Source organism: Macrotis lagotis, chromosome X (genome assembly GCF_037893015.1).
Source record: "Macrotis lagotis isolate mMagLag1 chromosome X, bilby.v1.9.chrom.fasta, whole genome shotgun sequence".
Taxonomy (NCBI): domain Eukaryota; kingdom Metazoa; phylum Chordata; class Mammalia; order Peramelemorphia; family Peramelidae; genus Macrotis; species Macrotis lagotis.
Window position 1 is genome coordinate 297,105,203 of NC_133666.1, and position 13,723 is coordinate 297,118,925.

The window sequence follows — 13,723 nt, forward strand, 5'->3', positions numbered from 1 at the left end:
TAAAAAAAAAAAAAACCCCAAAAAAGTGCCTTTTTAACAAAGACAAAAAAAATTAAGTCAAGAAAGTTTAAGATAAAATTTTGTTGTTGATGCTTTTCTGTGTGATAAAGAATAGAAGCAATTTAAAGTATGTAAATTTTTATTTTGATAAATCTCACTGTTTTATTTTAGCTAATGACTTGGGGGTAGGGTGAACTATTTAGCAAACAGAACTAAAGAGGAGGAGTATGATTTAGTGGACACTACACAATACTACTTGTTTGGAAATGTGGTTTTTCTTCCAAATCACATCCTAATAATTATTCTGTTCACTAAATGACACTTATGATCCTCTTTTTGTTTTTATTTTACAATCTAGAAAAACTATCTTTACTAGATTTACCTTTATAGACAATGCCAAGCTTCTTAAGAGCATAAGGGCTCTCAGTGAAACACAAAGAACTGTTCAGTTGTAGTTTTCTACTTAGGCATTTCATGATCAAAAGAGTGCAGAGATCAATCACATTCATTACCAAAGGGATAAACATTATAAAAATGACAAGTCAAAAAAATGTTTTATCTAAGATACAGATCTCTCACAAAAATCCAAAAAACAGAGCACTTCAGAATGAAGCAATTGACAAATTCACTGGTATTTCTATCCAATAACTATCACAATTATAGTTATTATTAAAATAGAAAAAAGTATCAGAAAACCCATCAGGCACTCAATATTTACTAAACTCTTTAGAAAGGCATATTTAATTGTAAACAGACTTAGAAGTCAACAAGAAAGTCTCATTTTACAAAGGTTACATTTCATGAGAATATGTTTACTCATTATACTAAAAGAGCAAAAGAAACTTGTCTGGAATTATTTGCTAATGTTTACTTGGCTAATAATGTTTAAAGACACTGGGGCATCTAAAATTTGATATGGTTCAGAAAATTCCTCTATTAAATTAGAAAATACTTCTGTTTAAGAAGATCCAAATAAATCTTATTTCCTTTTTTAAATTATATGAATTTTCTAAAAAATTCAATTTTATTGTTCTTTCCTTCCCTTCTCTCCGCTCCATTGAGACGATAAGAAAAACAAAACCCAATACAGATGTATAAAAAAAAGAAAGAAAAGAAAAAACACACTTCAATATAAACTCTAACCCCATTAGTTCTCTACTGGTAGGATTGAAGTCTTTTAAAATTATGATGTTTGTTTATTAGTTATTAAATCTTTCAAAATTGACTTTCTTTACAATATTGCTACAGTTGTATTAATTATTCTCTTAGTTCTTCCCTGGGCACCAGTTCATAGAAATTTCCCCAGGTTTTTCTTAAACTCTACCCCCTTCATTTTTTGAAAGAACAAGGTTATTCCATCACATTCATATACCATAACATGTTTAATTATTCCCCAGTTGATAGGCATTCCCTCAGTTTCCAATTCTTTGTCATTACAAAAAAATTCACTATAATTATTTTTGTACATAAGGTCCTTTTCTTCTTTATTTGAAAGTTCTTTGAAGTAAAAACCTAGTAACAGTATCATAGGGTCAAAAGGAATGCAAAATTTAAGAGTTTGGGGGGTTGGTTCTAAATTGCTTTCTAATGGTCAAACCTGTTCACAGTTCTACCAGCAATGTATTAGAGTATCTGTTTTCTCAATATTCTTTCCAGCATTTGTCATTTTCCTTTTTTTTTTGGATGCCTTAAGTGTGACATGGGAAACCTCAGAAATGACTTAATTTTCATTTCTCAACTAGTGATTCAGAATTTTTTTTAATATGACTATGAAGAGGTATTTATATACCCTGAGTATCATTTGGAGAATGGCTCTTCTTTTTTTCACTCAGGTTGCTCTTTATCCTAGACTTCTATCAGAGAAATTTGATGGAAAAGTATCCTACCTTCTCATTCCCATTTTCCTGTTTTTTTCTTCTAATTTTAGTTGCATTGATTTTGTTTATGCAAAAAGTTTATTGAAATTCTCCATTTCACCTTCTTTGAATCTCTCTGTCTCTTATTGATTAAGAATTCTTCCCATGTTCATTCTTCCCCTGTTCATCTGACAGAAAACTTCTATACTCCACTAATTTGCTTATGATATAATTTATGTCTAAATCGTATACCCATTTTGAACTTATCTTGGTATAGTGTGAGGATGTTAGTCTATATCTAGTTTTTGCTAGACTACTTTCCAATTTTTTTCAACGAATAGAGTTCCTGCCCCAAAATTGAGATCTCTGACTTTATTAAACACTAGGTTTCTATATTAACTTTCTACTGTATAATGTAGATAGAATCTGTCTCTCTCATACACCTCTCTAAATCAAAACCAGTACACAACTGTTTTGAAGATTAAAACTTTGTGAATGGTTTGAGATATAGTACTGCTTAGGTCCTCTTTCTTCCTTTTTCTTTGGGGGGGAGGGGCTAGAAGTGGGATTTATTCCATTAATATCTTTTTCCTTTTGTTTCTTTAGATGAATTTTATTTTTTTTCGAGCTTGATTGGCAGGACATTGAATAAGAAAACTAATTTAAAACATATTCTCATTTTTATACTATTGACTAGGTCTACCCATGAGCAAATCATATTTCTCCAAATACTTAGATTTGTCTTTATATGTGCAAAGAATGTTCTATAATTGTTTTATATAGTTTCTCTTTATTTCTTAGCAGGGAGACTCTCCAGGAATTTTATACTGACCAAAGTTATTTTAAATGGAATTTCCTTTTCTATCTCTTTCTGTTAGGTTTTGTTGGAAAAATATAGAAATGTTTATGATTTGTTAAAGGTGTTGTTTTGATTAGTTTTTCAGCTGACTCTCTAGGGTTCCCTATGTAAACATACTATCATGCAAAAAGTGATGGTTTTGTTTCCTCATTGCCCATGCTTATTACTTTAATTTTTTTAACCATACTGTAATAGTCAGCATTTCTAATAAAATAATGAATAGTAACAGTGATAACAAGCATTCTTGTTTCACCCCTGATCTTACTGGAAAGGCTTTTAAAAAGCTTACCCCACTACAGATAATTTTTGTTCTTTATGTTAAAAATATTAATTATATTTTGAGGAAAGTTTTACTCATTCCTATGATTGCCAGTGTTTGTTATTTTTTAACAAGAATGTGTAAAGTTTGTCAAAAGCTATTTTGTTATCTGTTAAAATAATCATATTTAAAATCTAGAGACAATGATAAAAGTTCTACATGCTTCTGAAGCATACAGGAGGACCACAGTTAGGCAAGAAAATATGTAAATGAGCAAGAGCTATTATTAAGCTGAAACAAACTATGGAATGATGATCACCTTCTAAGATGACAGAGATCATTCACTAACCTATACCAGGAAAGTCTTGTAAAATGAAGACTTTTATTGGCAATACAATACTAAAAGCTATTTTATCATTCCGCTAGGCCACAGTGTCAAGAATAAGAGCAACAATGAAAACTGAAAAAAGCTGGTTAAAACAGAAAGCTGGCATTGTGTCTGCCACCAAATAAAATCATACCAAAAAAAATTCTATAAAGTCATGACATAATTTAAGATCTTGCATGACTTGGAGGTTTAAAATTATCAAGGTTATTGCCACTAATAGAATCTTTAAGGCATTTTAATTATTTAACATAAATGGTCTACAGAAAAGAAAAATAGCAGAATAACAAGCTTCTAAACTATAATAGGTGTACAATGAAAAGATATTCAGCATGATATAAGTCTATTAAGTTGGACATGTATAGAGAATGAATTATAACAGGATGCAGAAACAGCTGTTCTATGACAAGCTCATGTAGGGGAAACACAAGGACGGGGAGCAGAAAACATGCTTTAAAGATGCACTGAAGCACGGTATGAAATATATGGCTTAGCTGCAGACTACAGGGAATGAGAGAAGCAGAATAACCAAACTGCCATGTATCAATGAAGGTATGGACTAGGCAACTTTGAAACATCAAAAGGAAAACAGCAGCCTTTTTGTAACAACAATCCACATTGCAATTAACAATGATAATTACTCCAAGGTGGCGGTTGGGGGTTGGAGCCAAGATGGCTGTGTGGAGGCATCATTTCCAAGGAACTCCTTCCCCCCCAAATGCCAAAAAAACAAAGGATGGCTCCAGCCAAAATTTAGAGGGGAAGAACCCACAAGAAAGACTGAGTGATGCATTTTCCCAGTCCAAGATAACTTAGAAGTTCCCCAGGAAAAGTGTGTTTCAACAGGACCTGGGGCTGGGAAGAAAGTCAGGGCCACAGAACAGCGCAGAGCAATGCAGCCCAGCCCAGCCCAGCCCAGCCCAGCCCTGAGATCACCTGCAACAGCTTGAAGTGGGGGGGGGGGGTGTGAGAGAACTCTGCTGCACCTGGGTGAGTGTAGAGCGAGGAGCACTGGCCACAGAATTTGCAGGGAGAATCTGGAGAAAGCACCTTGCACCCCCAGAGACCATAAGGGAAGTCTGCAGAGATTTCTCTGCTCTCCCTCAGGGTAGGACTCTGTTGTGAGCCTACACTCACATATTGCAGTTTGAGTTTGCATACTAAGATAGAAGAATCCCTGTAGCCCTAGGGCAAAGGGAAGTACAGGGGCCATCTACTTATCAAAGCACAGGCAAGAGAGCATAAGACCTTGGAGGAGTGAAGGTCCCAGTGGGGTGTGCCTCCCCCAAAATAACCCAAAGCCTTAGAAGTGCTGTAAATTAGTCTTGGGCTGAGGAAATGAGTAAACAACAGAAAAATAAGAATCTGACTATGGAGAATTACTTTTGTCCCATGGAAGATCAAAGTACATACTCAGATGATGACAAAATCGAAGCTTCCATATCCAAAACATCCAAGAGAAACAGAAAATGGGCTGAGACCATGGATGAGCTAAAAAAAGACTTTGAAAAGCAATTAAAGGAGATGGAGGAAAATTTGGGAGGAGAAATGAGAGCAATGCAGATAAATCATGAAAACCAAATCAAGAGCCTGGTGAAAGATATACAAAAAAATACTGAAGAAAATAATAGTTAAAAACCAGTTTAGGCCTAATAGAAAAAAGCAAAACAAAAGGCAAATGAGAAGAAGAATGCCTTAAAAAGCGGAATTGGCCAACTGAAAAAGGAGATAAAAAAACTCTCTAAAGAAAATAACTCCTTCAAATACAGAATGGAACTAAAGGAAGCTGATGACTTTGAAAGAAATCAGGAAGAAATAAAACTCTTCCAAAAAAGCCAAAAAGTAGAAGAAAATGTGAAATATCTCACTGGAAAAACAACCAACCTTGAAAACAAATCCAGAAGAAGTAATTTAAAAATTATTGGGCTATCTGAAAGCCACGACCAGGAGAAGAGCCTAGACTTCAATTTTCAAGAAATAATACAACAAAATTGCCTTGAGATCCTAGAAGCAGAAATCAAGAAAATTCATCAGTCACCTCCTGAAAGAGATCCCAAAAGAAAAACCCAGGAATATTATAGCCAAATTCCAAAACTCCCAAATCAAAGAAAAAATTCTAAAATCTGACAGAAATGAACAGTTCAACTACTGAGGCTCCATAGTTAGGATTACACAGCATCTGGCAGCATCCACATTAAGGGCTCATAGGGATTGGAATATGATATTCCAGAATACAAAAGATTTTGGTTTACAACCAAGAATCAACTACTCAGCAAAACTGAACATCCTCTTTCAGGGGAAAAGATGGACTTTCAAAGCAACAGGGGATTTTCAAACTTTCCCCTTGAAACAACCAGAGCTGAAAAGAAAGTTTGATCTCCAAGTACAGGACTCTGGTGAACCATAGAAGGGGTGGAAGAGAAGGACTAACTATGAGGAACATAATGATATTGAACTGTCTGTATTCCTGCATGAGAAGAAGATACTGATAACTCATAGGAACTTTCTCATTTATAAGAGCTGTTAGAAGGAGCTATAGATACAGGACATAGGAGGGAGATGAATATAATAGTATAATACAGTGAAAAGATGGAGTCAATGGGTGATAAAGTAAAGTACTGGGAGGAAGAGAAAGGAGATGAAAAGAAGCTAAGAAATTTCACATAAGAGTCAAGAAAAAGCTTTTTTCAATTGAGTGGAAAGGGGGAAGGCAAGGGGAATGAGTGAGCCTTCATGCTCATCAGAAATGGCTCATACACACTTAATAGGGTGAGGAAATCTAACTTACCCTAGAGAAAAATGAGAAGAAAGTGATGGGATAAGGGGGAATGGGGGGAGGGAAGGGGGAATAGGTGATAGAAGAGAGGGAAGATTGAGGGAGAAGGTACTCAGATACAACATACTTTTGGACAGGGCCAGGATGAAAGGAGAGAGAGAGAGAGAATAGAATAAATGAGAGTAGGGAGGAAAAGAGGCGGGGTACAGCTAGTAATAGCAACTGTGGGAAAAATATTGAAGCAACTTCTCTGGTGGACTTATGATAAAGAAAGGAACTCACCCCAGAGACAGAGCCATTGAAATTTGAACACAGACTAAAATACAATTTTTTTCCCTCTCTTTCTCTCTATTCTTGAGGCTTCTCATCTTCTTGGGGGGGTAGGGGATTTATGTTTATTCTTATATTTACTCTTATAACACATTCAATTTACCTCAATGTATGGTATGGAAACAATGTAGAGACTATCAGACAGCTTTCGGGGGGGGAAGGGGGGTAAAAATTGAAGAATTCAGAGTCTTGCAAAAATGATGGATATATATTACTATTGCATATCATTGGAAAACAAATAAAATTTAAAATAATAATAATAATAATAATAATAATAATAATAATAAAACAATGATAATTACTCCAAAACACTGAGATAGTTTGTGCTTGAATTTAATGTGAAAAACTGTTAGAGAGTTACCATACTTTAGAAGTGGGAAGAAAAGCCACCTTTTCTAGTACTACCCCATAATTTACTTAAAAAATAGGAGACTCTAGGGACACTACACTATTCAAAATATAATTACTTAAAAGAAAACTGGAAATAAAGCAAATGCTATTTATTAGGGGATAGTTGAAAGCTCATGGCTTTGCAAATGAAAATATTTTTGCTAGCAGAAATGACAGATATTAAGAATTCAGAAAATGATAGGATTATTTGTATGAACTGATATGGATGAAAAAGATAGAACCAGAATAACGTACATAAAAGATCACAATAAATTTAAAGAAAACAAGACTAAAAGGTAATTAACTTTACAAAAAGATAAGTGAATGTTATAAATTAATTAATGATCAATACTGTAAAACAGTATTTACTGTAAAACAGATTGGTGGTTTCCATTTAAATTTGCTTTAATTAAATAGTTTGGCTTTCAATGTTTCTTCCTAATTATAAGAGAAAACTGGAAAATAAGGAAGAATGACTGCCTTAAAACAAAAGGTAATTACAAAACTTAAAAAAAAATACAGGATTCCACATTTTCCTTCATTCCCTTTCTCTAATATTTTATAAATCCTACTCTCAGAAAGTCCATTCATATATCATCCTAGTCTTTTGACTCTGAATTCTTCAATTTTTACCCCCCCTTCCCCCGAAAGCTGTCTGATAATCTCTACATTGTTTCCATACCATACTAGATTTATAATAACCCTTCATATATTTGAATGCAGTTACTAATATTTTATCCTCAACATAAATACAATGCAACTCCTTAAGGATTTATTACATGAAATACTGAAGGAGATAAACATTTCACAAAGGAGAGTGTGCCTGCCTTCAAGCAGTTTAAAGTGCTGAGATGAGAGAAGAATATAGTTAATACAAAATATTACATGCATAAGAAAATTAGGAAACAAAATGCTCTATGAAATTTTAAAGAATTCCTTTCTTATCATGAGATCTAGAAAGACACATATATACACAAACTATATAAATGGAAATTAATCCCATTATATTGTAAGAAATGAGGGAAAAGATGGATTCAGAAAAATTCGGGAAGACTTGTATGAACTGATGCAGAGTGAAGTGAGAACTAGGAAAACAGTTGATACAACAAAGCAATATTATAAGGATAATAAATTTTGAAAGATTAGCAACTCTGAATAACACAATGAAGAACCACAATTCTAAAGGACTTGCGAAGGCGCATTCTAAGTAGAGAAATAATGAATTCCGATTTTAGCATGAAGCTTTTTTTCCCCTTTCTTTTCCTTACTTTTTTTTTCTAATTTGGAACACAGTTTAATGTGTAAACTTGTTTAGTAAGGCTATGCACATTTGCAATAGGTTTGTTTTCTTGCCTTCTTAATGGGTGGATTGGAGAAATTGAAAATAATACCAAAATAACAAATATGATAATTGATGATGATGATGATATCTCAGGGGAAAGAATTACTGGGACATAAAGAGCTATAAGAAGAGAGGTAGCTCAGTCTCTTTAAAAAGGTGGGATTTGAACTAACTTTTGAAGAAAGCAAAAGAAATTATTAGGAAGACAGAAGGATGTAAAACATTCAATGTAAGAAGGACAGGCAATTAAAAGGCATGGATGAGGGAAAATTCTCATGTGGGGTACAGTAAAGAGGCCAATGCTACTGAATCAGAGTGTGTGGAAAAGATAAAAGTTTCATAATAGGTCACTGGAATTTGAGTAATAATATAATGATCGTTGTCCTTTCATTTTCAAAGAAGACCACAACATCACAGAGGTGATACCATGACAAGTATGAATTGAATTTGAATGAGGACGGGGGAGGGTACTGTGCAAAGTCACCAGTTTCACTTTCTCCTCCAGAGCCATCTGGGTCCAGTGGTCAGATATGAATCAGGATGACTGGAGATGGCCCTGGATGGGAGGCAATCAGGGTTAAGTGACCTGCCCAAGGTCACATAGCTAGTAAGAGTCAAGTATTTGAGGCTGGATTAAAACTTCTCTCCTCCTGACTCCAAAACCAGTCCTCTATCCACTTCACTACCTGGCTGCCCTGGAATCTGAGTAGAGAAGTGCCATGAAGAGGCCAAAACTTTAATAAGATCACTTTCACAGCTGAGGAGAAGATAGAATGCAGAGGGGAGAAACCAAAGACAGGAAGTCTAATCAGATTATTCTAACTGTCCTGGTATCATGAAGTGAAAAGATAATGAATTCAATTTGAAATCTATTAAGCTTAAAATGGCTATCAGAAATCTATAGTTTGCATGTCCCAAAGGCAGTTGATGATGCAAGAATAATAGAGATAAGGAAAAAGGTTAAGATTGGATAGGTAGATATGGGAATCATCTTCATATTGATGAAAATGAAACCAATGGGAGCTGTTGAGGGAAAACAGAAGACAGCTCAAAGAAGAGTCAAGGAAAATCCCTCATTCATGATTAGTGGAGAACATATGAATAAAGAAATAGTAAAAGAGGTTGAGAAAGAGAAGCAGTTAAATTTTAAATTCTGAAACCAAAATATTTCATAGCAATATAGACTATCATCACCAAATTATAATTTGCAATACTGGAATGGGATTTCAGTGACCATGAATCTCTGGTACTTGTTCTCTCTCACACACTTTTTCTATTCTTTTAGCCTGTATCCTAGTTAATCTTATAATCTCTCACTTGGCTTACTTGATATCTATTTGGGACAGTCTCTGTTCCCATCCAGGTTATCTTTTACACATCTGACAAATTAATACTCCTAAACTACAGGTTCAATTATTGCTTGCTGATTCAAAAATCTTTAGTTATTCCCTTGCCTTCAGAATATAATACAAAATCCAGGGATGGCTGGGTAGTTCAGTGAATAGAGCACTGGCCCTAGAGTCAAGAGGACCTGAGTTCAAATCCAGCCTCAGACATTTAATAATTACCTACCTGAATGACCATGGGCAAGTGCCTTAACCCTACTGTCTTGCAAAAAAAAAAGAATATATAATACAAAATACAAAGTCTGTTATTTAGGGTCCTTTAACATTCTATGTATAAATGTAGAGAAGGAAAAAAACCTAAGAAGTCATCTAGTTAAATTCCTACATTTTACAAATAAAGAAATTGAGGTTTAGTGAGGTATGGTCACACAGCCCATATGGTCACACAGCTAATGAGTGTCAGAGATGGGATCTGAACCTAAGACTTTTTGACTCTGGGTCCTAACACTTGATCCCTTACAATATAATAATATACTCAAGAATTATATAATTGACTTTCTATTGAACTGACATGTAAATTTAAAATGTAGGAATTTTTTAAAAACAAAAAAAATCAGGTTAATTGCTACAATTTGCAAATGTTTTGCATGTTTTCTTACTTTAATATAAATATGGTAGACAAAAAGCATATGGTAATTTTTTAAATTATGGTTTTAAAGTCAAATGATATGCACTGAAAAACAATAACTGTATTTAGGAAAGAAGAACTACTTACAAGTATGTCTGGCTAATGAATAATTGGATCCACCACTGGTTAAACCAAACCCTTCAGGTATCTGGCTGGAACTTCGAGGTCTTGTCAATAATTTTGGAGGTTCGATTTCTGCACCAAATTCAGCTCCAATCACTCCTAATAAAACAATAGCTGTTGCTTGTTTACGTCTTTCTTCATATGATGTAGATATTTTTTTCATTTGTGGGAGACCTGATGATAGGCAACCTGAAATCAGATATAAAGCACACATAAAAATGTGTACACACAGAGACCTCAAAATCCAAAGATTTCTTGAACTCAAGATATTAAAAATAAAATTTATTTGAAACTTTAAATTTGTATTTTCAGTATTAGTTTCTCAAAACTTTAACAAACACACACACACACATATATGTTATTTGTATATGAATATAGCTCAAAGGTAAGGCACTAACTAGGCTACTGAACTTCTGAAACTGTACTAAAATTTCTGGTAAGTTCTATGTAATAGAAACTGATATTTTTTTTTTTATCAAAAACATGTTTTAAAGATTATTGACTGGTCTCTTCATCTTAATGTTAAGGAAAATGCAGCTTATAAAAATGTTAATAGAATAGAGTTTAAAGAAATGTTTTTTGAGTTTGTTACAAATATAGGTTGGATTTGATGGCTGCTGAAGTCTTCCTGTTCTCGAAGTCTGATTCTGGGATAGGTTGAGAGAAAAGGATGATACTTACTAACTCCCAAAACAGTACAGTCTCTATGCCCTCTGATAATGACAAATATAATAATTGAAACAGACATCTCATAAATATTCAAGATTAATGCAAGTCAAGAACAACATGGATGTCCAAATATATGGACCTTGCAATGACAGAGAAGAACCTAATCAAAAGGGCTATGAAATGAAAAGAAAAGAGGATAGTGAAAATTGTCATTGTCAAGCCACCAAGTAAGATATCAGAGTAACTAAAAAAGAAAGAAGAATAAGAATAGAAAAGAAATGCCCAGAAATCCATAGGATGCAGGAATACAAGGAGAGAGTAATAAAACATCTATTTTCAAATGTGCATTTATAAATGCACAAAGGTGAACTAGAATCACTAATGCATGGAAGACAACCTGATACCATAAATACCACCAGAATTTAGGGTGATAGAATGATGTATAAAATAATAGGAAAAGAAATAGGATGGTACAAAATAATACTAATTAAGATGTGTTCATGTTAGGAACTTAAGGCACCAGAGAGGGCAAGCTCAGTAGAAACATTTCTATAAAAGCAAAAATAATCAGAAATTGAATCAATTATATATATATATATGTATATATTTGCGTATATATATTTGCATATATATATATAAATAAATTTATATATATATATATATATGTATATTTCACACTGTTGATCACATTATTCTCCTCAATGTTCTCTTCTCTAGTCTTTCATGACACTGTTCTTCCCTGGGTCTCCTTCTATCTATCTGATCCCTTCTTCCTTTTCTCCCTTGTTGGATCTTCATCCACATCATACTTACTAAGTGTGGAATTCCCCCAAGTCTCAATTTTATAATTTTTTCTCTTCTCTCCATATACTATTTTCATTTGGTGAACTTACCAGGTTCCATAGATTCAACTATTATTTCTATAAAGATGAATCTTCTATTATCCTGCCCAGTCCTAACTTCTGATTGATCTCCAGTCTCACATTTCCAACTGCCTCTTGGATACTTAGAAATGGATGTCCTATGGACATTTTAATTCTCTTTCCTCTCCCCTCTTCCTAATTTTTCCATTGCATCTCACTCCATTGCTGTTCTGCTTAGCTTCAGGTTCATAGAATAAGATGCCCTTCCCAGTTTAAGGTCATTGTTTTTAAATTCAGGCTTTGATTGATTCCACCTCCCTCAGCATCCTTTCCCCTTTAACAGGAGGGTCAAGAACCAAACTCCTCTTAATACCTTCTTTTATGGAAGGCTGAAACTGGATTCAACTCACTTCACTTTGCATCTGCTAGCTTTCCTGGTTGAAATTCCATGCAAGAAGATATCTTAGGTAGGTTCTACCTTTTTTGTGCTTTAGAGTCTTAGTTCCTTGAGAGCAGAGACTTTCTTTCTTATTTTAAAAATTAAATAGATTTGGGGCAGCTAGGTGGCACAGTGGACAGAGCACCGGCCCTGGAGTGAGGAGTACCTGAGTTCAAATCCGGCCTCAGACACTTAATAATTACCTAGCTGCGTGGCCTTGGGCAAGCCACATAACCCCATTTGCCTTGGAAAAAACCTAAAAAAAAATATTGAAAAGATTCTCCAGTGTTTAGCACAATGCAGGCATATGGTAAGCATTCAAGATTTATCATGTACCCACTTTGTGCAAGGTATTGTGTTAAGCATTGGACATTCAAGGAAAGGCAAAAGACATTCCCTATCTAGAAGGAGATGATAATCTAAAGAGAGAACAATAACCAAAAACTACATATGCATACAAGCTATATACATTGAGAAAGTTTTCTGAGAGAAGGTGGGACTTAAGTTGGAACCTAAAGGAATGACAGACTGACTTACTTTCTTTGACTTGACTGGAAAATGCCAAATGCCATTCTAATTATAAAGAAAGAAGAAGGAAGGGAGGGAGGGAGGGAGGGAAGGAGGAACAATGAGCAAAATCTGTAAATGATAGTGATAGACCAGTAATCTTGACTTCAATGCTTAGCAAAATTTCAGAACTTAGCACTATTAAGTATCATAAACTTATTATATGGCATGATTAATGAATATATAGAAAAGGTAACAGTGATAATAAATAGTGAGCAATATGACAAGAAAAGATTATTTAAAAACAAAACAAATCAAAGTCATGGAAGGTCCCATTTTAAAAATGTGCAAAAATCTGTGTAAAAACAGAAGCCAGTTATATTTGTAATGGAGAAATAGAAGTCATTCCAAAAAGCAAAACAAAAGTGTATCCTATTTTGCAGCATTATTTCACAATTCCATAGCAATAATACATGGGAGAAAAATTAAAAATATAGATAAATTACTATTATTTGTAAATGATATGACAGCTTACTTAGAAAAACCTAGAAAATCAAAGAAACTAATTTAATAGCATCAGTAAAGCAGGGCACAAAAATAAATCCACAAAAATAAACATTTACTTCTATAGAGTAGTAACAAAAAACAGGGAAAAAAAGAGTTGTTATATTCAAATGAACTACAAAGTATATAAAATATCTAGGTGTAGGGGGCAAAGCCAAGATGGTAGCGTGAAGGCAGCATTTCCCAGGAACTCCTTCCCCCAAAACTCCAAAAGCCAACAAATTATGACTCTAGTCAAAATTGAGAGGGGCAGAAACCACAGAAAAATATTTTCCCAGTCCAAGATAACTTGGAGGTTGCACGGGAAAGGTGTGTTTTACCGAGACC

At 34.1% G+C, this 13,723-nt stretch overlaps 1 protein-coding gene across 2 annotated transcripts in view; it reads right to left on the reverse strand.

Annotated features, from left to right (window-relative positions):
* WDR7 (WD repeat domain 7) overlaps positions 1-13,723 on the reverse strand; it is a 483,043-nt gene that overhangs the window by 200,159 nt on the left and 269,161 nt on the right. For both annotated transcript variants that reach the window (XM_074208025.1, XM_074208024.1), the window contains one exon: positions 10,319-10,543. In XM_074208025.1, coding sequence (XP_074064126.1) covers positions 10,319-10,543 — 225 coding nt within the window. The remainder of the gene's footprint in view (positions 1-10,318; positions 10,544-13,723) is intronic.